The sequence below is a fragment of the Oncorhynchus masou genome, chromosome 10 (assembly GCF_036934945.1).
Source record: "Oncorhynchus masou masou isolate Uvic2021 chromosome 10, UVic_Omas_1.1, whole genome shotgun sequence".
Lineage (NCBI taxonomy): Eukaryota > Metazoa > Chordata > Actinopteri > Salmoniformes > Salmonidae > Oncorhynchus > Oncorhynchus masou.
Window position 1 is genome coordinate 52,708,782 of NC_088221.1, and position 25,267 is coordinate 52,734,048.

The following is a 25,267-nucleotide window of genomic DNA, read 5'->3' on the forward strand; positions in this document are numbered from 1 at the left end:
TACACAACACATACTGATGGAGCTAACCCCTGTTAGTCTAAACACTATTACATATACTGTACACAGTACTGTACACAACACATACTGCCAATACGTACTCTCCTGCCAGTACACACTATACTGCCAGTAAATTCTATACTGCCAGTATGTACTATACTGCCAGTACACACTGCCAGTACATACTATACTGCCAGTACATACTATACTGCCAGTACATACTATACTGCCAGTACATACTATACTGCCAGTACTATACTATACTGCCAGTACACACTGCCAGTATATACTATACTGCCAGTATACACCGCCAGTACATACTATACTGCCAGTACATACTATACTGCCAGTACATACTATACTGCCAGTAAATTCTATATTGCCAGTACATACCTTACTGCCAGTACACACTGCCAGTACTATACTATACTACCAGTACACACTGCCAGTACTATACTACCAGTACACACTGCCAGTACTATACTACCAGTACACACTATACAATCAGTACATGCGTCCAGTACACACTGTTACTGAGCTCTGTAAGTCTTGACACTATAACGTACTGTATCACAAAGACTCCCTACTTGAGCAAAACCTCTTAGTTTTCACACCTCAGGACTGATCTGATATTTTGTGTTTGTCTGTGAGCAGGGTCGATATCCTCGTGTGACGCCTTCCTGAACGTGTTCCAGGCACGTGGGTTACGTCCTGAAGTGATCTGTCCATGTGCCAGCTCTGCTGAGGGCATGACGGTCGCCATCCGAAGGTAGAACAGCACTACTACACCCAGCTATATTAAAACCTGTTACCTCACACTACTACACCCAGCTATATTAAAACCTGTTACATCACACTACTACACCCAGCTATATTAAAACCTGTTACCTCACACTACTACACCCAGCTATATTAAAACCTGTTACCTCACACTACTACACCCAGCTATATTAAAACCTGTTACCTCACACTACTACACCCAGCTATATTAAAACCTGTTACCTCACACTACTACACCCAGCTATATTAAAACCTGTTACCTCACACTACTACACCCAGCTATATTAAAACCTGTTACCTCACACTACTACACCCAGCTATATTAAAACCTGTTACCTCACACTACTACACCCAGCTATATTAAAACCTGTTACCTCACACTACTACACCCAGCTATATTAAAACATGTTACCTCACACTACTACACCCAGCTATATTAAAACCTGTTACCTCACACTACTACACCCAGCTATATTAAAACCTGTTACATCACACTACTACACCCAGCTATATTAAAACCTGTTACATCACACTACTACACCCAGCTATATTAAAACCTGTTACCTCACACTACTACACCCAGCTATATTAAAACCTGTTACATCACACTACTACACCCAGCTATATTAAAACCTGTTACATCACACTACTACACCCAGCTATATTAAAACCTGTTACATCACACTACTAAACCCAGCTATATTAAAACCTGTTACATCACACTACTACACCGAGCTATATTAAAACCTGTTACATCACACTACTACACCCAGCTATATTAAAACCTGTTACATCACACTACTACACCCAGCTATATTAAAACCTGTTACATCACACTACTACACCCAGCTATATTAAAACTTGTTACCTCACACTACTACACCCAGCTATATTAAAACCTGTTACATCACACTACTACACCCAGCTATATTAAAACCTGTTACATCACACTACTACACCCAGCTATATTAAAACCTGTTACATCACACTACTACACCCAGCTATATTAAAACCTGTTACATCACACTACTACACCCAGCTATATTAAAACCTGTTACCTCACACTACTACACCCAGCTATATTAAAACCTGTTACCTCACACTACTACACCCAGCTATATTAAAACCTGTTACCTCACACTACTACACCCAGCTATATTAAAACCTGTTACATCACACTACTACACCCAGCTATATTAAAACCTGTTACATCACACTACTACACCCAGCTATATTAAAACCTGTTACCTCACACTACTACACCCAGCTATATTAAAACCTGTTACCTCACACTACTACACCCAGCTATATTAAAACCTGTTACCTCACACTACTACACCCAGCTATATTAAAACCTGTTACATCACACTACTACACCCAGCTATATTAAAACCTGTTACCTCACACTACTACACCCAGCTATATTAAAACCTGTTACCTCACACTACTACACCCAGCTATATTAAAACCTGTTACCTCACACTACTACAGCCAGCTATATTAAAACCTGTTACCTCACACTACTACACCCAGCTATATTAAAACCTGTTACCTCACACTACTACACCCAGCTATATTAAAACCTGTTACCTCACACTACTACACCCAGCTATATTAAAACCTGTTACCTCACACTACTACACCCAGCTATATTAAAACCTGTTACCTCACACTACTACACCCAGCTATATTAAAACCTGTTACCTCACACTACTACACCGAGCTATATTAAAACCTGTTACCTCACACTACTACACCCAGCTATATTAAAACCTGTTACCTCACACAGAGAATTCTGCCACTCCCAAAACAAATGTTGCATTTGCAGCAAAAAGACAAAGGATGTGAATGTCTTTCCTGCTTATTGTGTCTGTACATGATCCACAGCTAGGAGTTACCAGGTACCCTGCCTTCAGAAAGTGTTCATACCCCTTGACTTATTTCACATTATGTTGTTGTTTTATTTATTTAACCTTTATTTAACCAGGCAAGTCAGTTAAGAACTAATTCTTATTTACGATGACGGCCTAGGAACAGTGGGTTAACTGGCCTAGGAACAGTGGGTTAACTGGCCTAGGAACAGTGGGTTAACTGGCCTAGGAACAGTGGGTTAACTGCCTGTTCAGGGGCAGAATGACAGATTAATATAGTAGTGCGTTAAAGAACCAAATGCTGCCCTCGGCCAGTGACGGACTTCTGACGGACTTCTACGTCACACTTTCGGTTACTAGTCCAACGCTCTAACCACTAGAATACCTGCCACCCCTTGTTGTTACAACCGGAATTCAAAATTGAGCAAATATGTTTTTTCTCACCCATCTACAAACAATAACATGTAATGACAAAGTGAAAACATGTTTTTAGACATTTTTGCAAATATATTGAAAATGAAAAAATATAAATATCTATTTTCCATAACTCTTCCCACCTCTGATTTCACCATGAGGCCAATGGTGACTTTAAAACAGTTGAATGGCTGTGATAGAAATCTGAGGATGGACCAACAACATAGTAGTTACTCCACAATACTAACCTAATTGACAGAGTGAAAAGATGGAAGCTTTGCATCAAGTCACTAAAGTAATACTGCAACAAAAAAAAACTCGTGAATACAAAGTGTTATGTTTGGACAATACAACACATTACTGAGTACCACTCTTCAAATCTAATGTATATGTCACATACACATGGTTAGCAGATGTTAATGTGAGTGTAGCGAAATGCTTGTGCTTCTAGTTCCGATCGTGCAGTAATATCTTACAAGTAATCTAACAATTTTACAACTATCTTATACACACAAGTGTAAAGGAATGAATATGAATATGTACATAAAAATATATAAATTAGTGATGGTACAGAACGGCATAGGCAAGATGCAGTAGATGGTATAGAGTACAGTATATACATATGAGATGAGTAATGTAGGGTATGTAAACATTGTATAATATATTTTGGCTAGTGATAAATTGTAATCGACTGCACTGGGGAGTTTTTCAGGAGAAAACAATTAATGAAATAGTGTCGTGACTATCATTAAGGTGATGACTGCTATTTATCGAATAATTACCTACTGCGTTTAATTAATACTCGATTCAATTAATCATGTAACAATTAACTCATTAGAAATTTGTGTGTAAGTCTCTGATTGTCCACAAGATGTCACACGGTCCTTCTTAGTTGTCTGTTTGCTTGCACTCGTTCTGGAAGAGTGGTCTCCTGAGGACGGCTAATCAGCCGTGTCGATGATCCCATAGTGGTGATGACGACAATCTTTTGAAGAGAATAACCGTATAGTCCTGCTTAAATTCACGTTCTTAGATACAGTACTTAAGACAGTAACTCAACCGTAACATTGATTGTTAAGAGGTTGCTTTGTCTTCAGACACGTGTTGCGTTTTGGGGTTGTGACTAACTGTAGACCTCAGCTGCAGCGCGTGGTCATTCTAGTCTGATATGTTCATTTTTAACTCAAAAGCTTTATACCCTCGGGTAAAAAGGAGTGTTTACGTCACGCTGACACACTCTGGGTTCCCTGGGTTACAAGGCAAGATACCAACATTTACTATGATCTCATTAGAGAACTTAAAATACAATCTTATCGTCACAAAAACACTCTTTCTCCAGGATATTTTCTACACAACGTAAAGTATGTAAACATGATACACATTGTGAAAGCCCTTCAAGTTACAATGTTTTTGTTGTAACGTCTTCATTTAACTTTTAATGACATCACAAAATAGACCATTTTCCACATTCCATCTCATCAACATTCGAAGGATGAAATATATTGTCCTGGTGACCATTGTTTGATGTTGTAGTTTTGGGCTGTACACTCTTCATAAGGCACACAGACATTCCGATCACCCAAACTAGGCACCAAAAGGAATCGTCTGCTGCCTATGGTTTACGATCGAGTGAGGTGTCGTAAAACCCCAACATCCATCCCTCTTTCCCTCTGTGGGAGAGAGAGAGCTGGTCCACTGGATCCTCACAGGAGAGTCATGATGGGAGCTAAGCACAGGCAAAATCCAAGATGAAAACCTGGTTCAGTCTGCTTTCCACCAGACACTGGGACATGAATTCACCTTTCAGCAGGACAATAATCAATAACACAAGGCAAAATATACACTGGAGTTGCTTATCAAGAAGACAGTGAATGTTCCTGAGTGGCCGAGATAGTTTTTACTAAAATTTACGGCGAGACCTGAAAATGGTTGTCTAGCAATGATCAACAACCAATTTGAAAAGAACAATGGGAAAATTTGGCTGAATCCAGGTGTGGACAGCTCTTAAAGACTTCCCCAGAAAGACTCACAGCTATAATCGCCGTCAAAGATGCTTCTTCAAAGTATTCACTCAGGGGTTAAATAAAATCAAATTTGATTTGTTTAATGTGCCGAATACAACAGGTATAGTAGACCTTACAGTGAATTGCTTACTTACAAGTCCTTAACCAACAATGCAGTTTTAAGAAAATACACACAAAAAAAGCAAGAGATAAGAATAATGATTAAAGAGCAGCAGTAAATAACAGCATATAGCAGGGCTATATACAGGTTATTACGGTACGGAGTTAATGTGGAGGCTAAATACAGGGTGTTACGGGTACAGAGTCAATGTGGAGGCTATATACAGGTTATTACGGTACGGAGTTAATGTGGAGGCTATATACAGGGTGTTACGGTACAGAGTCAATGTGGAGGCTATATACAGGTTATTACGGTACGGAGTTAATGTGGAGGCTATATACAGGGTGTTATGGTACAGAGTCAATGTGGAGGCTATATACATGGTATTACGGTACAGAGTTAATGTGGAGGCTATATACAGGGTGTTACGGTACAGAGTCAATGTGGAGGCTATATACAGGTTATTACGGTACGGAGTTAATGTGGAGGCTATATACACGTTATTACAGTACGGAGTTAATGTGGAGGCTATATACAGGGTGTTACGGTACAGAGTCAATGTGGAGGCTATATACAGGGTATTACGGTACAGAGTTAATGTGGAGGCTATATACAGGTTATTACGGTACAGAGTTAATGTGGAGGCTATATACAGGGTGTTACGGTACAGAGTCAATGTGGAGACTATATACAGGGGGTACCGGTACAGAGTCGATGTGCGGGGACAACAGTGTTGAGGTAATTTAAGTAATGGGTACATGTAGGTAGAGTTATTAAAGTGACTAATAACAGAGCAGCAGCAGCATTCCGGGAGGGGGCATGCAAATAGTCTGGGTGGCCATTTGATTAGCTGTTCAGGAGTTATGGCTTGGGGGTAGAAGCTGTTTAGGAGCTTCTTGGACCTAGTCTTGGTGCAAGCCGGTACCACTTGCCTTGCGGTAGCAGAGAGAACAGTCTATGACTAGGGTGGCTGGAGTCTTTGACAATTTTATAGGGCCTTCCTTTGACACCGCCTGGTATAGAGTTCCTGGATGGCAAGAAGCTTGGCCCGATGATGTACTGGGTCGTACGCACTACCCTCTGTAGTGCCTTACGGTCAGAGGCCGAGCAGTTGCCATACCAGGCAGTGAGGTAACCAGTCAGGATGCGCTCGATGGTGCAGCTGTTGAACCTTTTGAGGATCTGAGGACCCATGCCAAATATTTTCAGTCTCTTGAGGGGGAATAGGTTTTGTTGTGCCCTCTTCCCTGTAAATAAATGTAAATACTGTGAGATATTTCTGTATTTCATTTTCAATAAATTAGAAAAAAAATCTGAAAACATGTTTTAACTTTGTCATTCTGGGGTATTGTGTGTAGATGGGTGAGAAAAAACAAATAATTTAATCCATTTTGAATTCAGGCTGTAACACAACAAAATGTGCAGTAAGTCAAGGGGTGTGAATACTTTCTGAAGGCACCATCTGTGTCTGTTTCCCCTCTAGAGTCAGGAGCCCCTCCACCAGGGAAGGCAGTTCTGTTAGTTTACCTGTATAACCATACTGTATATAAATGTTGGTTCCTCAGACCTCCGGAGTCGGGCGTCCCTCCACCAGGGAAGGCAGTTCTGTCCATGAGTGGTCTGAGCCACAGTGTGATCCGGGTAGACACCGAGGAGAAGCTCTCTGTCCTCACAGTGCAGGACGTGGGCCAGGTCATGCCAGGCGGTACGTCCAGCTCGTACACATTCTTCAGCTCATACCGGGCGGTACATCCAGCTAGTACACATTCTTCAGCTCATACCGGGCGGTACATCCAGCTAGTACACATTCTACAGCTCATACCGGGCGGTACATCCAGGTAGTACACATTCCACAGCTCATACCAGGCGTTACGTCCAGCTAGTACACATTCTACAGCTCATACCAGGCGTTACGTCCAGCTAGTACACATTCCACAGCTCATACCAGGCGGTACGTCCAGCTAGTACACATTCTTCAGCTCATACCGGTCGGTACATCCAGCTAGTACACATTCTACAGCTCATACCAGGCTTTACGTCCAGATAGTACACATTCCACAGCTCATACCAGGCGGTACGTCCAGCTAGTACACATTCCACAGCTCATACCAGGCGTTACGTCCAGCTAGTACACATTCCACAGCTCATACCAGGCGATACGTCCAGCTAGTACACATTCCACAGCTCATACCCGGGCGGTACATCCAGCTAGTACACATTCTATAGCTCATACCAGGCGTTACGTCCAGCTAGTACACATTCCACAGCTCATACCAGGCGGTACGTCCAGCTAGTACACATTCCACAGCTCATACCAGGCGTTACGTCCAGCTAGTACACATTCCACAGCTCATACCAGGCGGTACGTCCAGCTAGTACACATTCCACAGTGTTTTTATAGATTTATATGGCTGCTCATAGAGAAAAGTCCTCAGAAGTCATAATTAATTATCATGTCCAGAAAAAAATGGATAAACTTAGCCTGTAACAAGGGCCTGTGGTTTTTACTAGAGATGTATTCCCTTTCAGGATCATCTGGTATGTATCTAGAAACATGGGCTCCAATAGGATACAGGAACAATACGTTTTAGTTTGAAATGATTTGGTTTGATTACAGAACAAATCATTGCGATTGTTTGATTCGATTCGATGCACAACCATTTGTTGCGTAAACACATTAATTTTCCATTCTAAATGAATATCTGCTGCTTATGGAGCTCATGCGCTGGGCCTCTCTGAGCCGGGCCTCTCTGAGCTGACATGTGGGTGAGTGATGTATGTCTGGTGTGTACTATGTAGGCACCTGATCTGAGCCATGAAGGAGACCAGGCATCTACCACCCCACTATCAGATTATGAGGCAATATAGCCTATGTTCTGTTTTTGTCCCCCCACATTGAATTCACCATCACTAATTAACTTGTCATTTATGCAGATGACTTGTTTGAGCTAGTCATGTATCAATATTTATAATTTACAAATTAGTGAATGAATATACACTGAGTGCACATAACATTAACACCTTCCTTATATTGAGTTGCCCCCCCCCCCCCCCCCCCATATGCCCTCAGAACAGACTCAATTCGTCGGTGCATGGACTCTACAAGGTGTTGAAGGCGTTCCACAGGGATGCTGGCTCATCTTGACTCCAATGCTTCCCACAGTTGTCATGTTGGCTGGATGTCCTTTGGGTGGTGTTACATTCTAGATACACAGAGGAAACTGTTGAATGTGAAAAACCCAGAAGCGTTGCAGTTCTTGAAACTCAAACCGGTGCACCTGGCACCTACTACCATTCCCTGTTCAAAGGCACTTAAATATTTCATCTGATCCCAATTGAACTCTGAATGGCACACATACACAATCCATGTCTCAATCCATGTCTCAATAAAATCATTATTTAATCTGTCACCTCCCCTTCATCAACACTGATTGACATCAATAAGAGAATATTCAGTAGCTTTCACCTGGTCAGTCTGTCATGGAAAGAGGTGTTCCTTATGTTTTGTACACTCAGTGCATAGCACAACTTTGGATTTCACCCCACCTCAAAATCGATTGATTTTGACTGTTTGGACATTCTTAGTGAGCTTCTTTTCTCCGCCTGCTTTGGCCATGCAGTGCACTTCCAAAGTGATTGCTGTCATCATTATGAAATGATCAACTTTACCCTCTCATCTATGAAATGACTGTATACACTGATTGTTTTTAGCAAAACTCCCAAAACTATTGCTGATGGTGAACCTGAACCATCAAAATAGAATCTACAGTAAGCCCTGTTCAGCAGGTAAAGCCCCGTTCAGCAGGTAAAGCCCCGTTCAGCCCGTTCAGCAGGTAAAGCCCCGTTCAGCAGGTAAAGCCTGTTCAGCCCGTTCAGCAGGTAAAGCCTGTTCAGCCCGTTCAGCAGGTAAAGCCAGGTGAGTTGTCTCTGGTAGCTTACTTTTATTCAACAGGGTATAGATAACAATAACCTAGCAAATTACACAGGTTGTCATTCAACTAATGAAGCCTAAAATTTCGCAAGCCATTTTAGCATTTGAATGCTTAAGGTGCAGCGCAGATGTGCAAGAGGGAACTGGCCCCCTACCTCACGTTGGTTCCGTATGAAGTTGGGCAAATTGCGCAGTTTTACTAGGCTACTGATATTCACTGGTGTTGTTTGGCATGCAAAATGACTTGTATATCAATGACTATGAACACAGTTACATGCTTACACTGAAGCAGAGTTGTCACAAAATTAGGTAAAAAAGTGAATTGGCGATTCATAACGGTTGGAACGATTTTCTGACCAATGCATGCTACATTTGGATCGATGCAGTTGTCTTAAACATTTGAATCGGGGACCAGTACGTATTGATGAATTGTTACATCCCTGTTTTTTACCTGACCAGAAAACCTAAAGAACAGCCTGTAACGGGGGGGAAAACCTAAAGAACAGCCTGTAACGGGGGGGAAAACCTAAAGAACGGCCTGTAAGAACGGGGGGAAAACCTAAAGAACGGCCTGTAACGGGGGGAAAACCTAAAGAACGGCCTGTAACGGGGGAAACCTAAAAACCTAACGGGGGGAACTAAAGGCCTGTAACGGGGGGAAAACCTAAAGAACGGCCTGTAACGGGGGGAAAACCTAACGGGGGGAAAAAGAACGGCCTGTAACGGGGGAAAACCTAAAGAAAGAACAGCCTGTAACGGGGGGAAAACCTAAAGGGAAAACCTAAAGAACAGCCTGTAACGGGGGAAAACCTAAAGAACAGCCTGTAACGGGGGAAACTGAAACGGGGGGAAACAGCCTGTAACAGCCTGGGGAAAACCTAAAGAACAGCCACGGGGCCTGAACGGCCTGTAACGGGGGAAAACCTAAAGAATGGCCTAAAGAACAGCCTGTAACGGGGAAAACCTAAAGAACAGCCTGGGGAAAACCTAAAGAACAGCCGGGGGGTAAAGAACGGGGGAAAACCTAAAGAACAGCCTGTAACGGCCTGGGGGGAAAACCTAAAGAAAAGAACAGAAAGACCTGTAACAGCCTGGGGGAAAACCTAAAGAACGGCCTGTAACGGGGGGAAACTAAAGCCTGTAACGGGGAAACTAAAGAACGGCCTGTAACGGGGGGAAAACCTAAAGAAAACGGGGGGAACAGCCTGTAACGGGGGAAAACCTAAAGAACGGCCTGTAACGGGGGAAAACCTAAAGGGGAAAACCTAAAGAACAGCCTGTAACGGGGAAAACCTAAAGAACAGCCTGTAACGGGGGGAAACCTAAAGAACAGCCTGTAACGGGGGGGGGAAAACCTAAAAACGGCCTGTAACGGGGAAAACCTAAAGAACAGCCTAACGGGGTAAAGAACGGCCTGTAACGGGGGAAAACCTAAAGAACAGCCTGTAACGGGGGGAAAACCTAAAGAACGGCCTGTAACGGGGGGGAAAACCTAAAGAACGGCCTGTAACGGGGGGAAAACCTAAAGAACGGCCTGTAACGGGGGAAAACCTAAAGAACGGCCTAACGGGGGGAAACCTAAAGAACGGCCTGTAACGGGGGGGAAAACCTAAAGAACGGCCTGTAACGGGGAAAACCTAAAGGCCTGTAACGGGGGGAAAACCTAAAGAACGGCCTGTAACGGGGGAAAACCTAAAGAACAGCCTGTAACGGGGGAAACCTAAAGAACGGCCTGTAACGGGGGAAAACCTAAAGGGGGAAACCTAAAGAACAGCCTGTAACGGGGGAAACCTAAAGAACAGCCTGTAACGGGGGGAAACCTAAAGAAAGCCTGTAAAGAACAGCCTGTAACGGGGAAACCTAAAGAACAGGGGGAAACCTAAAGAACAGCCTGTAACGGGGGGAAACCTAAAGAACAGCCTGTAAACGGGGGAAAACCTAAAGAACAGCCTGTAACGGGGGGAAACCTAAAGAACAGCCTGTAACGGGGGAAAACCTAAAGAACAGCCTGTAACGGGGGGAAAACCTAAAGAACAGCCTGGGGAAAACCTAAAGAAAAGAACGGCCTGTAACGGGGGAAAACCTGTAACGGGGGAAAACCTAAAGAACGGCCTGTAACGGGAAAACCTAAAGAAACCTAAAGAACGGAAAACCTAAAGAACGGCCTGTAACGGGGGAAAACCTAAAGAACGGCCTGTAACGGGGAAAACCTAAAGAAGAACGGGGAAAACCTAAAGAACCTGTAACGGGGGGGGGGAAAACCTAAAGAACGGCCTGTAACGGGGGAAAACCTAAAGAACGGCCTGTAACGGGGAAACCTAAAGGCCTGTAACGGGGGAAAACCTAAAGAACGGCCTGTAACGGGGGAAAACCTAAAGAACGGCCTGTAACGGGGGAAAACCTAAAGAACAGCCTGTAAGAACTAAAGAACGGCCTGTAACGGGGGAAAACCTAAAGAACGGCCTGTAACGGGGGAAAACCTAAAGAACGGCCTGTAACTGTAACGGGGGGAAAACCTAAAGAACGGCCTGTAACGGGGGGGGGAAAACCTAAAGAACGGCCTGTAACGGGGGAAAACCTAAAGAACGGCCTGTAACGGGGGGGGAAAACCTAAAGAACGGCCTGTAACGGGGGGAAAACCTAAACGGGGGGAACGGCCTGTAACGGGGAAACCTAAAGAACGGCCTGTAAGAACAGCCTGTAACGGGTAACGGGGGGAAACCTAAAAAGAACGGGGCTAAAGAACGGCCTGTAACGGGGGAAACCTAAAGAACAGCCTGTAACGGGGGGGGGAAACCTAAAGAACAGCCTGTAACGGGGGGGAAAACCTAAAGAACGGCCTGTAACGGGGGGGGAAACCTAAAGAACATCTCCGGATTCCTACCGCAAGCTCTGAACCTTTTCTACTGGATCATCGCAGCTAGCTAGCTGCTATCCGAGTGGCTACTCCTGGCTAACGTCTCTGTCCCGAAGCAAGCACCCTCTTCAAAGTGGGTGACACTCTAGACCCAAACTGTTACATACCTATATCCGTCCCGCCCGACTAGCATCAGTACTCTGGATGGTTCTGACCTAGAATATGTGGACAACTGCAAATACCTAGGTGTCTGGTTAGACTGTAAACTCTCTTTCAACTCACATTTAGCAACTCCAATCCAAAATTAAATCTAGAATTGGCTTTCTGTTTCGCCACAAAGCATCCTTCACTCACGCCGCCAAACTTACCCTTGTAAAACTGACTATCCTACCGATCCTTGACTTCGTCGATGTAATTTACAAAATAGCCCCGAACACTCTACTCAGCAAACTGGATGTCGTCTATAGCAGTGTCATCCGTTTTGTCACCAAAGCCCCATATACTGCCCACCACTGCTACCTGAATGCTCTCGTTGGCTGGCCCTCACTGCGTATTCGTCGCCAAACCCACTGGCTCCAGGTCATCTATAAGTCTTTGCTCGGTAAAGCCCCGCCTTATCTCAGCTCACTGGTCACCATAGCAGCACCCACCCGTAGTACGCACTCCAGCAGATATATTTCACTGGTCAACCCCAAAGCCAACACTTCCTTTGGCTGCCTTCCCTTCCAGTTCTCTGCTGCCAATGACTGGGACAAATTGCAAAAAACAAGGAAAATCCTAAAGAACTAAGCCTTCAACAAAGGACAAATCTTCTTTTTTTTAAACGGACTGTAACAACGTAAAAATCGATTGGACGAGACTGTAACTACCATTTGGATATCACAAAGTTGGGGAGAAAAAAGGGTAAAAGTACAAGAAATTGTGAAAAACCTGATGAACAGCCTGGAACGAGAGAAACACCTAATGAACAGCCTGGAACGAGGGAAACACCTAATGAACAGCCTGGAACGAGGGAAATACCTAATGAACAGCCTGGAACGAGGGAAATACCTAATGAACAGCCTGGAACGAGGGAAACACCTAATGAACAGCCTGGAACGAGGGAAATACCTAATGAACAGCCTGGAACGAGGGAAACACCTAATGAACAGCCTGGAACTAATGAACAGCCTGGGAAATACCTAATGAACAGCCTGGAACGAGGGAAACACCTAATGAACAGCCTGGAACGAGGGAAACACCTAATGAACAGCCTGGAACGAGGGAAATACCTAATGAACAGCCTGGAACGAGGGAAAAACACTAAACAACTTAACCTGTAATGACAGGCTAAATAACTTAGCCTGTAACAAGGGAAGTTTGGAGAAATATGCTGTCCTATTTATTACAATGCTTTGTTTATTGATATCCAGTCAGTGTGTGTGATGTTATGACGTGTGTCCACAGCGCTGGTGTGTGTGGTACGTGTGGAGGGAACTCCGTATCTCTGCCAGACAGATGAGGTGGGGGAGATCTGTGTGAGTTCTGGGAGCACCGGCGTGGCATACTACGGCCTCCCGGGCATGACCAAGAACACATTCCAGGTTTGTACTGTGACTTGAACACTCATAATGGTGTCACATTGTTACTGCAAAAGAGTGTGTTCTCAAATCCAAATCTCAATAACTTTCCTGGTTAATTAAAGGCAATAACTACATAAATTAATACTGAGTCGTGTGTACAGTCATGTTGCCTGTTCCAGACCATCCCAGTAACAGCATTAGGAGCTATGTGGTGTGTGTCTAGTGGTGTGTGTATAGTCCTGTTGCCTGTTCCAGACCATCCCAGTAAGAGCGTCAGGAGGTCCCATCAGTGGCAGACCCTTCACCAGGACGTCACTACTGGGCTTTGTAGGACCTGTGAGTTCACTGTTATCCGTTTCTAGGATCCTCACATTCCCAGCTGCTAGCATGATGTCTGCTAAATGTATCTGCTAGCATGATGTCTGCTAAATGTATCTGCTAAATGTATCTGCTAGCATGATGTCTGCTAAAAGCATCTGCTAAAATGCATCTGCTAGCATGATGTCTGCTAAATGCGTCTGCTAGCATGATGTCTGCTAAATGCGTCTGCTAGCATGATGTCTGCTAAATGCGTCTGCTAGCATGATGTCTGCTAAATGCGTCTGCTAGCATGATGTCTGCTAAATGTGTCTGCTACCCTGATGTCTGCTAAATGTGTCTGCTAGCATGATGTCTGCTAAATGTGTCTGCTAGCATGATGTCTGCTAAATGTGTCTGCTAGCATGATGTCTGCTAAATGTGTCTGCTAGCATGAAGTCTGCTAAATGTGTCTGCTAGCATGATGTCTGCCAAATGTGTCTGCCAAATGTGTCTGCCAAATGTGTCTGCCAAATGTGTCTGCCAAATGTGTCTGCCAAATGTGTCTGCCAAATGTGTCTGCCAAATGTATCTGCCAAATGTATCTGCCAAATGTCTCTGCCAAATGTCTCTGCCAAATGTCTCTGCCAAATGTCTCTGCCAAATGTCTCTGCCAAATGTCTCTGCTAGCATGGTGTCTGCTAGCATGGTGTCTGCTAGCATGGTGTCTGCTAGCATGGTGTCTGCTAGCATGATGTTTGCTAAATGTGTTTGCTAGTATGATGTCTGCTAGCATGATGTCTGCTAAATGCACCTGCTAGCATGATGTCTGCTAAATGCACCTGCTAGCATGATGTCTGCTAAATGCGTCGGCTAGCATGATGTCTGCTAGCATGATGTCTGCTAGCATGATGTCTGCTAGCATGATGTCTGCTAAATGCATCTCCTAGCATGATGTCTGCTAAAAGCGTCTGCTAGCATGATGTCTGCTAAATGCGTCTGCTAGCATGATGTCTGCTAAATGCACCTGCTAGCATGATGTCTGCTAAATACGTCTGCTAGCATGATGTCTGCTAAATGCGTCTCCTAGCATGATGTCTGCTAAAAGCGTCTGCTAGCATGATGTCTGCTAAATGCGTCTGCTAGCATGATGTCTGCTAAATGCGTCTGTTAGCATGACGTCTGCTAAATGCGTCTGTTAGCATGACGTCTGCTAAATGCGTCTGCCGGCATGACGTCTGATAAATGTGTCTGCTAAATGTGTCGGCTAGCATGATGTCTACTAAATGCATTTGCTAGCATGTCTGCTAAATGTACAAAAGGTTTTCGAACACCTACTCATTCAAGAGTTTTTCTTTATTTTTTCTATTTTCTACATTGTAGAATAATAGTGAAGACATAAACTATAACATATATGGAATCATGTAGTAACCAAAAAACTGTTAAACAAATCAAAATATATTTTATATTTGCGATTCTTCAAATAGCCACTCTTTGCCTTGATGACAGCTTTGCACACTCTTGGCTTTCTCTCAACCAGCTTCACCTGGAATGATTTTCCAACCTATGCTGAGCACTTGTTCCTTCATTCTGCGGTCCGACTCATCCCAAACCATCTCAATTCGGTTGGGGGATTGTGGAGACCAGGTCATCTGATGCAGCTGTCATCAAGGCAAAGGGTGGCTACTTTGAAGAATCTCAAATATAAAATCTAGTTCGATTTTTTTGGTTACTACATGATTCCAAAAGTTTTACCGGTAGTGTATCTGCTAGCATGATGTCTGTTAAATGTAGCTAAATTAGGTATAGCTGAATTCAGTAGATAATCATTTCACTGTTACTCTGTTTACTAAGCATGTGACAAATAACATTTTATTTTACTTGACATTCTGCTGGACCTGACCATCCATTTCACTGTTAGTCGACACCTGTTACCAAGCATGTGATAAATACATATTTTATTTTATTTGACAAGATGTGTTGGGCAGTGACTAACCACCCTGTGTGTGTGGTCTCCAGGACAACCTAGTGTTTATCGTGGGTAGAATGGACGGGCTGATGACGGTGTGTGGGCGGAGACACAACGCTGATGATGTGGTTGCCACGGCGCTGGCAGTGGAGCCCATGAAGTTTGTCTACAGGGGGAGGTGAGGAGGGAGGTTCTGTGTTCTAGGATAGCAGTGTTGTGGTGTTCTAGGATAGCAGTGTTCTCTGTTGTGTTGTTGTTGTTGTGTTCTAGGATAGCAGTGTTGTTGTTGTGTTCTAGGATAGCAGTGTTGTTGTTGTGTTCTAGGATAGCAGTGTTGTGGGTGTTCTAGGATAGCAGTGTTGTGGGTGTTCTAGGATAGCAGAGTTGTGGTGTTCTAGGATAGCAGAGTTGTTGTTGTTGTGGTGTTTTAGGATAGCAGTGTTGTTGTGGTGTTTTAGGATAGCAGTGTTGTTGTTGTTGTGTTCTAGGATAGCAGTGTTGTGGTGGTCTAGGATAGCAGTGTTGTGGTGGTCTAGGATAGCAGTGTTGTTGTTGTGGTGTTCTAGGATAGCAGTGTTGTTGTTGTGGTGTTCTAGGATAGCAGTGTTGTTGTTGTGGTGTTCTAGGATAGCAGTGTTGTTGTTGTGGTGTTCTAGGATAGCAGTGTTGTTGTTGTGGTGTTCTAGGATTGCAGTGTTGTTGTTGTGGTGTTCTAGGATTGCAGTGTTGTTGTTGTGGTGTTCTAGGATAGCAGTGTTGTTGTGGTGGTGTTCTAGGATAGCAGTGTTGTTGTTGTGGTGTTCTAGGATTGCAGTGTTGTTGTTGTGGTGTCCTAAGATTGCAGTGTTGTTGTTGTTGTTGTGTTCTAGGATAGCACTGTTGTTGTTGTGGGTGTTCTAGGATTGTTGTGGAGTTCTCTAGGATTGCAGTGTTGTTGTGGTGTTCTAGGATTGCAGTGTTGTGGTGTTCTAGGACTGCAGTGTTGTTGTTGTGGTGTTTTAGGATAGCAGTGTTGTTATGTTCTAGGATAGCAGTGTTGTTGGTATTCTAGGATAGCAGTGTTGTTGTTGTGGTGTTGTTGTTGTGGTGTTCTGGGATAGCGGTGTTGTTGTTGTGGTGTTCTACGATAGCAGTGTTGTGGTGTTCTAGGATAGCAGTGTTGTTGTTGTGGTGTTCTGGGATAGCAGTGTTGTTGTTGTGGTGTTCTGGGATAGCAGTGTTGTTGTTGTGGTGTTCTAGGATAGCAGTGTTGTTGTTGTGGTGTTCTAGGATTGCAGTGTTGTGGTGTTCTAGGATTGCAGTTTTGTGGTGTTCTAGGATTGCAGTTTTGTGGTGTTCTAGGATAGCAGTGTTGTTGTTGTGGTGTTCTAGGATAGCAGTGTTGTTGTTGTTGTGTTCTAGGATAGCAGTGTTGTTGTTGTGTTCTAGGATAGCAGGGTTGTTGTAGGATAGCAGAGTTGTTGGTGTTCTAGGATAGTGGTGTTCTAGGATTGCAGTGTTGTGGTGTTCTAGGATAGCAGTCTTGTTGTGTGCTAGGATAGCAGTATAGTTGAGTTGTAGTGTTCTAGGATAGCAGTGTTGTTGTGGTTGTTCTAGGATAGCAGTGTTGTGGTGTTCTAGGATAGCAGTGTTGTGGTGTTCTAGGATAGCAGTGTTGTGGTGTTCTAGGATAGCAGTGTTGTGGTGTTCTAGGATAGCAGTGTTGTTGTTGTGGTGTTCTAGGATTGTTGTTGTGGTGTTCTAGGATTGCAGTGTTGTTGTTGTGGTGTTTTAAGATAGCAGTGTTGTTATGTTCTAGGATAGCAGTGTTGTTGGTATTCTAGGATAGCAGTGTTGTTGGTATTCTAGGATAGCAGTGTTGTTGGTGTTGTAGGATAGCAGTGTTGTTGGTGTTGTTGGATATCAGTGTTGTTGTTGTTGGATATCAGTGGTGATGTTGTGTTCTAGGATAGCAGTGTTTTTTTTGTAGGATAGCAGTGTTGTTGTTGTTGTTGTAGGATAGCAGTGTTGTTGTAGGATAGCAGTGTTGTTGTAGGATAGCAGTGTTGTTGTGATCTAGGATTGCAGTGTTCTCTGTTGTGTTCTAGGATTGCAGTGTTCTCTGTTGTGTTCTAGGATAGCAGTGTTCTCCGTCTCAGTTCTCCATGATGAGCGTATTGTAGTGGTGGCAGAACAGAGACCAGATGCTTCAGAGGAGGGCAGCTTCCAGTGGATGAGCCGCGTTCTACAGGTACAACACAGTGTATATACATCATGTATACAACACCTCTTTAAGTCCATTTAAAGCTGCATGATGTTCTAAGTCAAATCAATATAGTGGAAGACACATCTAGTAACCCCTCCTGTCTGTCAGGCTGTATTTTCTACAGGCTATAGACAGTATTCACCAGGTGGTCCCTGTCAGCATGTCTGTTGTATTTTCTACAGGCTATAGACAGTATTCACCAGGTGGGGGTATACTGCCTAGCTCTGGTCCCTGCCAACACAATGCCCAAGGCTCCGCTGGGGGGGATCCATATCTCAGAGACCAAACAGAAGTTTCTGGAAGGAGCTCTCCACCCCTGCAACGTCCTCATGTGTCCTCACAGCTGTGTTACCAACCTGCCCAAACCACGGCAGAAACAACCAGGTAGGATGGGACTTTTCATTCTTGCTCCAAAATGTGTCACTGGTTGTGCCCGAATGTTCTACAAGCCTACTGTTCAGAACCTACTGTTAGAACTATATACTGTTCAGAACCTACTGTTAGAACTATATACTGTTTAGGACCTACTGTTAGAACTATATACTGTTCAGGACCTACTGTTAGAACTAGAGTTGAAGTCGGAAGTTTACATACACTTAGGTTGGAGTCATTAAAACTCGTTTTTCAACCACCCCACAAATGTCTTGTTAACAAACTATAGTTTTGGCAAGTCGGTTAGAACATCTACTTTGTTCATGACAAATTTTTCCAACCAGTGTTTACAGACAGATCATTTTCCTGACACCACACTCTGAGGGCCTTCACCTCCTCCCTGTAGGCCGTCTCGTCGTTGTTGGTAGTCAAGCCTATCACTGTAGTGTCGTCTGCAATCTTAATGATTGAGTTGGAGGCGTGCGTGGCCACGCAGTCATGGTTGAAAAGGGGGTACAGGAGACGGCTGAGAATGCACCCTTGTGGGGCCCCAGTGTTGAGGATCAGCGGGGTGAAGATGTTGTTTCCTACCCTCACCACCTGGGGGAGGGCCGTCAAAGTCCAGGTCCCAGTTGCACAGGGCGGGGACGAGGCCCAGGGTCTCGAGCTTAATGACGAGTTTGGAGGGTACTATGGTGTTAAATGCTGAGCTATTAAAGCCATGACATGGCAATGTAATTTTTACTAGGATTAAATGTCAGGAATTGTGAAACTGAGTTTAAATGTATTTGGCTAAGGTGTATGGAAACTTCTGACTTCAACTGTATATACTGTTCAGAACCTACTGTTAGAACTACTAGACTGTTCAGAACCTACTGTTCAAAACCTACTGTAGAACTATATACTGTTAGAACTATCTACTGTTCAGAACCTACTGTTACTCAATTCAGGAGGAAACAAATAGGTGGTGGTGGTGAGGATGATGATTGTGGTGTTGGTGATATGTGTTGGACAGAGGTGGGTCCAGCCTCTATGATCGTGGGGAACCTGGTAGCAGGGAAGAGGATTGCTCAGGCCTGTGGGAGAGACGTGGCTCAACTCGAGGACAATGACCAGGCACGTAAGGTACAGATCATGCCTCCTCACCTATCACCTTTCACCTGGACACACAGAGATATGTAAGGTGCAGACCATTCCTCTTCACCTGGGCACACAGGTAACTGATGTTCTGTGTGTATACTGAGTATCTCCTGGTTCTGTCTGTCTGTATACTGAGTATCTCCTGGTTGTCTCCAATAGTTCCTGTACATGCAGGATGTTCTCCAGTGGAGAGCCCAGGCCACACCTGACCATCCCTTGTTCCTGGTGCTCAACGCCAAGGTACCTGCTTTGTCTCTTCTAAGACAGCTGCCAACACTTATCATAGGCAAGCTGTCAATGTCTGCTCTGACAGTGTCCAACACTTACCATAGGCATGCTGTCAATGTCTACTCTGACACAGCCAACTCTTACCATAGGCATGCTGTCAATGTCTGCTCTGACACAGCCAACTCTTACCATAGGCAGACTGTCAATGTCTGCTCTGGTTGTTTTGTACTCTATTGAGTGTGTAAGGTGATTTGTAAATAATTGTTTAACAATGGTACCCTGATGTTGTTGTCCAGGGCACGGTGTCCAGCACTGCTTCCTGTCTGCAGCTGCAAAAGCGGGCAGAGCGTGTTGCCATGGCACTGATAGAGAAGGGACGCCTCAACCCCGGAGATCACGTAGCACTGGTTTACCCTCCAGGTAATTACACTAACTTCTAACCCCTGACCCTCTGATAATAGCTCTCCAGACTGTTATACATGCTACTTGTTCTCTGTTGGTATCTGATGGTCTCTAAATCAAATCAATTTGCATTGGTCACATACATGTGTTTAGCAGATGTTATTGCGGGTATAGCGAAATGCCTGTGTTTCTAGCTCCGACAGTGCAGTAGTATCTAACAAGTAATATCTAACAATTTCAAAACAATACAAACAAATCCAAAGTAAAGAAATAGAATTAAGAATATGTAAATATTTGGACGAGCAATGTCGGAGCGGCATAGACTAAAAGAGAATAGAATAGTATATACATATGAGATTAGTAATGCAAAATATATGAACATTATTAAAGTGGCCAATGATTTCAAGTCTATGTATATAGGGCAGCAGCATCTAATGTGCTAGTGATGGCTATTTAACAGTCTGATGGCCTTGAGATCAAAGCTGTTTTTCATTCTCTCGATCCAGCTTTGATGCGCCTGTACTGACCTCACCTTCTGGATGATAGCAGGGTGAACAGGCAGTGGCTTGGGTGGTTGATGTCCTTGATTATCTTTTTGGCCTTCCTGTGACATCGGGTGGTGTAGGTGTCCTGGAGGGCAGGTAGTTTTCCTCTGGTGATGTGTTGGGAAGACGGTACCACCCTCTGGAGAGCCCTGCGGTTGCGAGCTGTGCAGTTGCCATACCAGGCGGTGATACATCCTGACAGGATGCTCGCAATGGTGCATCTGTAAAAGGTGGTTGAGGGTTTTCGGTGTCAAGACAAATTGCTTAAGCCTCCTAAGGTTGAAGAGGCGCTGTTGCGCGGCTGGACCATTTCAGTTTGTCAGTGATGTGTACGCCAATGAACTTGACGCTTTCCACCTGCTCCAGGTGCGGTCCCGTCGATGTGGATAGGGGGGTGCTCCCTCTGCTGTTTCCTGAAGTCCACAATCGGCTCCTTTTGTTGACGTTGATTTCCTGCCACCACACTCCCAAGGCCCTCACCACCTCCCAGTAGGCTGTCTTGTCATTGTTGTAATCAGGCCTACTACTGTAGTGTCGTCTGCAAACTTGATGATTGAGTTGGAGGCATGCGTGGCCATGCATTCATGGGTTAACAGGGAGTACAGGAGGAGGCTGAGCACACTGTTGAGGATCAGCAGTCTGCTGAGGTGTTTCCTACCTTCACCACTTGGGGGTGGCCCATCAGGAAGTCCAGGACCCAGTCCAGGACACAGTTGCACAGGGCGGGGTTCAGACCCAGGGCCTCGAGCCTAATGATGAGCTTGGAGGGTACTATGGCGTTGAATGCTGAGCTATAGGCAATGCACAGCATTCTTATTTGGGTCTAATCTTCTTTACTGGGCTCGGGTGTTCTCTACTGGTCTCTGGTGTTCTCTACTGGGCTCTACTGGTCTCTGGTGTTCTCTACTGAGCTCTACTGGTCTCTGGTGTTCTCTACTGGTCTCTGGTGTTCTCTACTGGGCTCTACTGGTCTCTGGTGTTCTCTACTGGTCTCTGGTATCCTCTACTGGCCTGTACTGGTCTCTGGTGTTCTCTACTGAGCTCTACTGGTCTCTGGTGTTCTCTACTGGGCTCTACTGTTCTCTACTGGGCTCTACTGGTCTCTGGTGTTCTCAACTGGTCTCCGGTGTTCTCAACTGGTCTCTGGTGTTCTCAACTGGTCTCTGGTGTTCTCTACTGGGCTCTACTGATCTCTGGTGTTCTCTACTGGGCTCTACTGGTCTCTGGTGTTCTCTACTGGGCTTTAAAGCCCAGTGCAAATACATAAGATGTGACTCAACGGTCTTAAGGAGTATTTGAACAGTCAATCTCATGACGTTTTAGAACATCTCATGTTGTCTGTTGGAGTTTCCAAGATTCAACATATTACGTTTAGCTCAAGTCTTGCGATAATCTATTTAGCCAATCAGAGACCAGTGCGCTAACGTTCCGTGTTTAGATGAGCAGAGAGCTACCAAGACAAGCAGCTAGCTAGCTAGAGAAGCAGAGAGTTACTTAGACAAGCAGAGAGCTACCTAGACAAGCAGCTAGCTAGCTAGAGAAGCAGGGAGCTAGTTAGACAAGCGGCTACCAAAGGGAGACAAGCAGAGACACACACGAGCAGCGAGCGAGCAGCCTGGATAAACACTCACTACCGAGTTCCAAACTGCTTCTGGTAGCAATGTCAGCACAAGACTAACCTCAACCCCATCAAACACCTTTGGGATGAATTGTGTCACGAACCGGCTCAAAGCCCATAACAAAAGGGAGACCACATGGAGATAAGGAGTAACAAAACATATATGTATTAAATAAAGTAAACTAAGTACAATATACAATGGTGAGTGTTTTGCATGCATGAATGTGATAATGCAGGGTATTGAAAGGTGCCAAAGCAAACAACCAAAAGCGACCACTATGGGGCGGCAGGGTAGCCTTGTGGTTAGAGTGTTGGACTAGTAACCGGAAGGTTGCGAGTTCAAACCCCCGAGCTGACAAGGTACAAATCTGTCGTTCTGCCCCTGAACAGGCAGTTAACCCACTGTTCCCAGGCCATCATTGAAAATAAGAATTTGTTCTTAACTGACTTGCCTGGTTAAATAAAGGTAAAATAAAAAATAAAAAAACACAACAAAATCTAGAAAGGTGTCTGCATGGAGAGAGTCTCCTCCATGAATGGGGAAGTGGTGTATTTATGCTAGGACACACCGGGCCCAGGTGTTTAATAAGGAAACAAGAACAAAGAGAGAATACGGCAGACAGAGTGGGCTGGTCGTCACCCCCCCCCCCATAGAACCGGGGACCAACAAGGACCCCGGAACAACATATCGACCTCTGCATCCCCAAATTGACACAGCCTCTGCGTCCCAAATTGACGAGGGGGTTATGTGTTCACACTTCCACTTGCCCCAGCCAACCTCCTCCTCCCCAGACCTCAGCAACCTCTGCGCACAGGAAGCAACGTTTAAGAGGAAAGAAGAACACAAGACCAGGAGGGAAAAGACAGGAAAGATAGAACATGACAACCCCAAACAATGGTCAGTCAAGTAAACATTCAGGGTCAGGGCACAAAAGACCACAACAGCTACAAACTCCAACGAAAAGAACATCAGGGTCCTTCTTAATTTTTACAACGACTCCCAACGATTCATAGTCACTTCCCAACGTAGCAGAATTTCACTAATTTCAATCATTCAACCTTGTAGTGTTCAGTGATCTTCAACAGCTGTTCTTTAGTACATAATTCTAACAGTTCCTCTGATGAAAAGCGAATGAACTCGTCTACATAAGAAAACATAGTCATAAGTAAATAATCTTGCTCAACCTGTCTGCTGAGCACATCAGACCACAACCAGAGAAATGACAATCACCCTGAGCACCACAGAAGAGAGATGAGATACGGAGCTTCCCCAAAACCTACAATAACTCAACCCTAGTCTTTGATTTGCGGTGGGTATTTACGCACTGTATCCCGCTGGCAAGAAAATAAAACTCCCCAGCATGCTGACAAATTCCACCAAGCCACAGATGTGCCCCCGAGACAACTGCTCAGTCCACAGACACCACACAAAAATAACAAACATTTATCCATGCCCAACATATTTCAAAAATGAAACAAGTCGCTAAGCCTATCAGGGGAAAGGGCTATAGGTCCGGGTAGCAAGTTCCACTACCCTACCCAAATCTCCCACTTAGGTACACAGCCGATTTACTCACATCCTCAGACCAATGTCCCAACAGCAAGTAGAACAAGAGTTTCCAGGCTGGGCAGGGCCTGAAAACTAACCATTATACTCTCTCCAATGCAGCACACAAACAAAACAACAAAGGCAACCAATACTGGGCCCATCAAACTCAAACAAACAAAATATGCAAACCAAACACCTCCACGTTCTCCCAAACCAATACGTTCAAATATCCCGGATGAACACCCACTTGTCACAAACCGGCTCAAAACCCATAACAAAAGGGATACCACGTGGAGATAAGGAGTAACAAAACATATATTTATTAAATAAAGTAAACTAAGTACAATATACAATGGTGTGTGTAATCAATAGTGTGAGTGAGTGTTTTGCATGCATGAATGTGATAATGCAGGGTGTTGAAAGGTGCCAAAGCAAACAACCAAAAGCCACCAAGATGCACAACAAAATCTGTAAAGCTGTCTGCATGGAGAGAGTCTCCTCCATGAATGGGGAAGTGGTGTGGTGGGACACACCGGGCCTAGGTGTTTCCCATGTAGCTGACGGCCCTCCCAACTCCGCCCACCAGCATCCTAATAAGGAAACAAGAACAAAGAGAGAATACGGCAGATAGAGTGGGAGGGTCGTCACAATTGGAACGCCAACTGTGAGCCTGGCCTAATCACTCAACCTGAAGCAATGTTCCAACATCTAGTGGAAAGCTTTCCCAGAACATTTGAGGCTGTTATAGCAGTAAAGGGGGGACCGACTCCATATTAATGCCCATGATTGTGGAATGAGATGTTGGACAAGTATGTCCACATACTTTTGGTCATGTAGTGTTGCTAGCCTGGCATGCTGACCTTTCTAACAAGACAAAAACTGTACCCTGTTTCTGGTGCATGTATTTCATGAAACCTGTTTGTTACAACAAGTGGCAACTTTTGACAAAGTTTCCTCATGTTAATGTAAAGAGGCACCCTTACTGTGGAAACGGTCTCAACTGCACGTCTTGATTTGAACTGGGTTTAATGGTCTCTAATGGTCTCTTTGCCCTTGTCTCTCTCCAGGTATTGACCTGATCGCTACGTTCTATGGGTGTCTGTACGCTGGCTGTGTTCCTGTCACCGTCAGGCCCCCTCATCCTCAGAACCTGGCCACCACCCTGCCCACCGTCAAGATGATTGTAGAGGTACACAGCTCTCACTAACATGGCCTAGCCTAATCTCACTAACATGGCCTAGCTTAATCTCACTAACATGGCCTAGCGTAATCTCGCCAACATGGCCTAGCCTAATCTCGCCAGAATAGCCTCGCCTAATCTCGGCAGAATAGCCTCGCCTAATCTCGCCAGAATGGCCTCGCTTAA

At 44.5% G+C, this 25,267-nt stretch overlaps 1 protein-coding gene across 7 annotated transcripts in view; it reads left to right on the top strand.

Moving 5' to 3' along the window:
- Positions 1–25,267, top strand: part of dip2a (disco-interacting protein 2 homolog A) — a 238,573-nt gene that overhangs the window by 175,721 nt on the left and 37,585 nt on the right. For 6 of the 7 annotated variants that reach the window (XM_064976987.1, XM_064976991.1, XM_064976992.1 and 3 more), the window contains 11 exons: positions 652–766; positions 6,752–6,891; positions 13,421–13,557; positions 13,792–13,872; positions 15,853–15,980; positions 17,918–18,032; positions 18,230–18,431; positions 19,435–19,544; positions 19,719–19,799; positions 20,084–20,207; positions 24,969–25,090. In XM_064976987.1, the coding sequence (XP_064833059.1) occupies positions 652–766; positions 6,752–6,891; positions 13,421–13,557; positions 13,792–13,872; positions 15,853–15,980; positions 17,918–18,032; positions 18,230–18,431; positions 19,435–19,544; positions 19,719–19,799; positions 20,084–20,207; positions 24,969–25,090 (1,355 nt within the window). The remainder of the gene's footprint in view (positions 1–651; positions 767–6,751; positions 6,892–13,420; positions 13,558–13,791; positions 13,873–15,852; positions 15,981–17,917; positions 18,033–18,229; positions 18,432–19,434; positions 19,545–19,718; positions 19,800–20,083; positions 20,208–24,968; positions 25,091–25,267) is intronic. The other variant, XM_064976988.1, reaches the window with a different exon arrangement.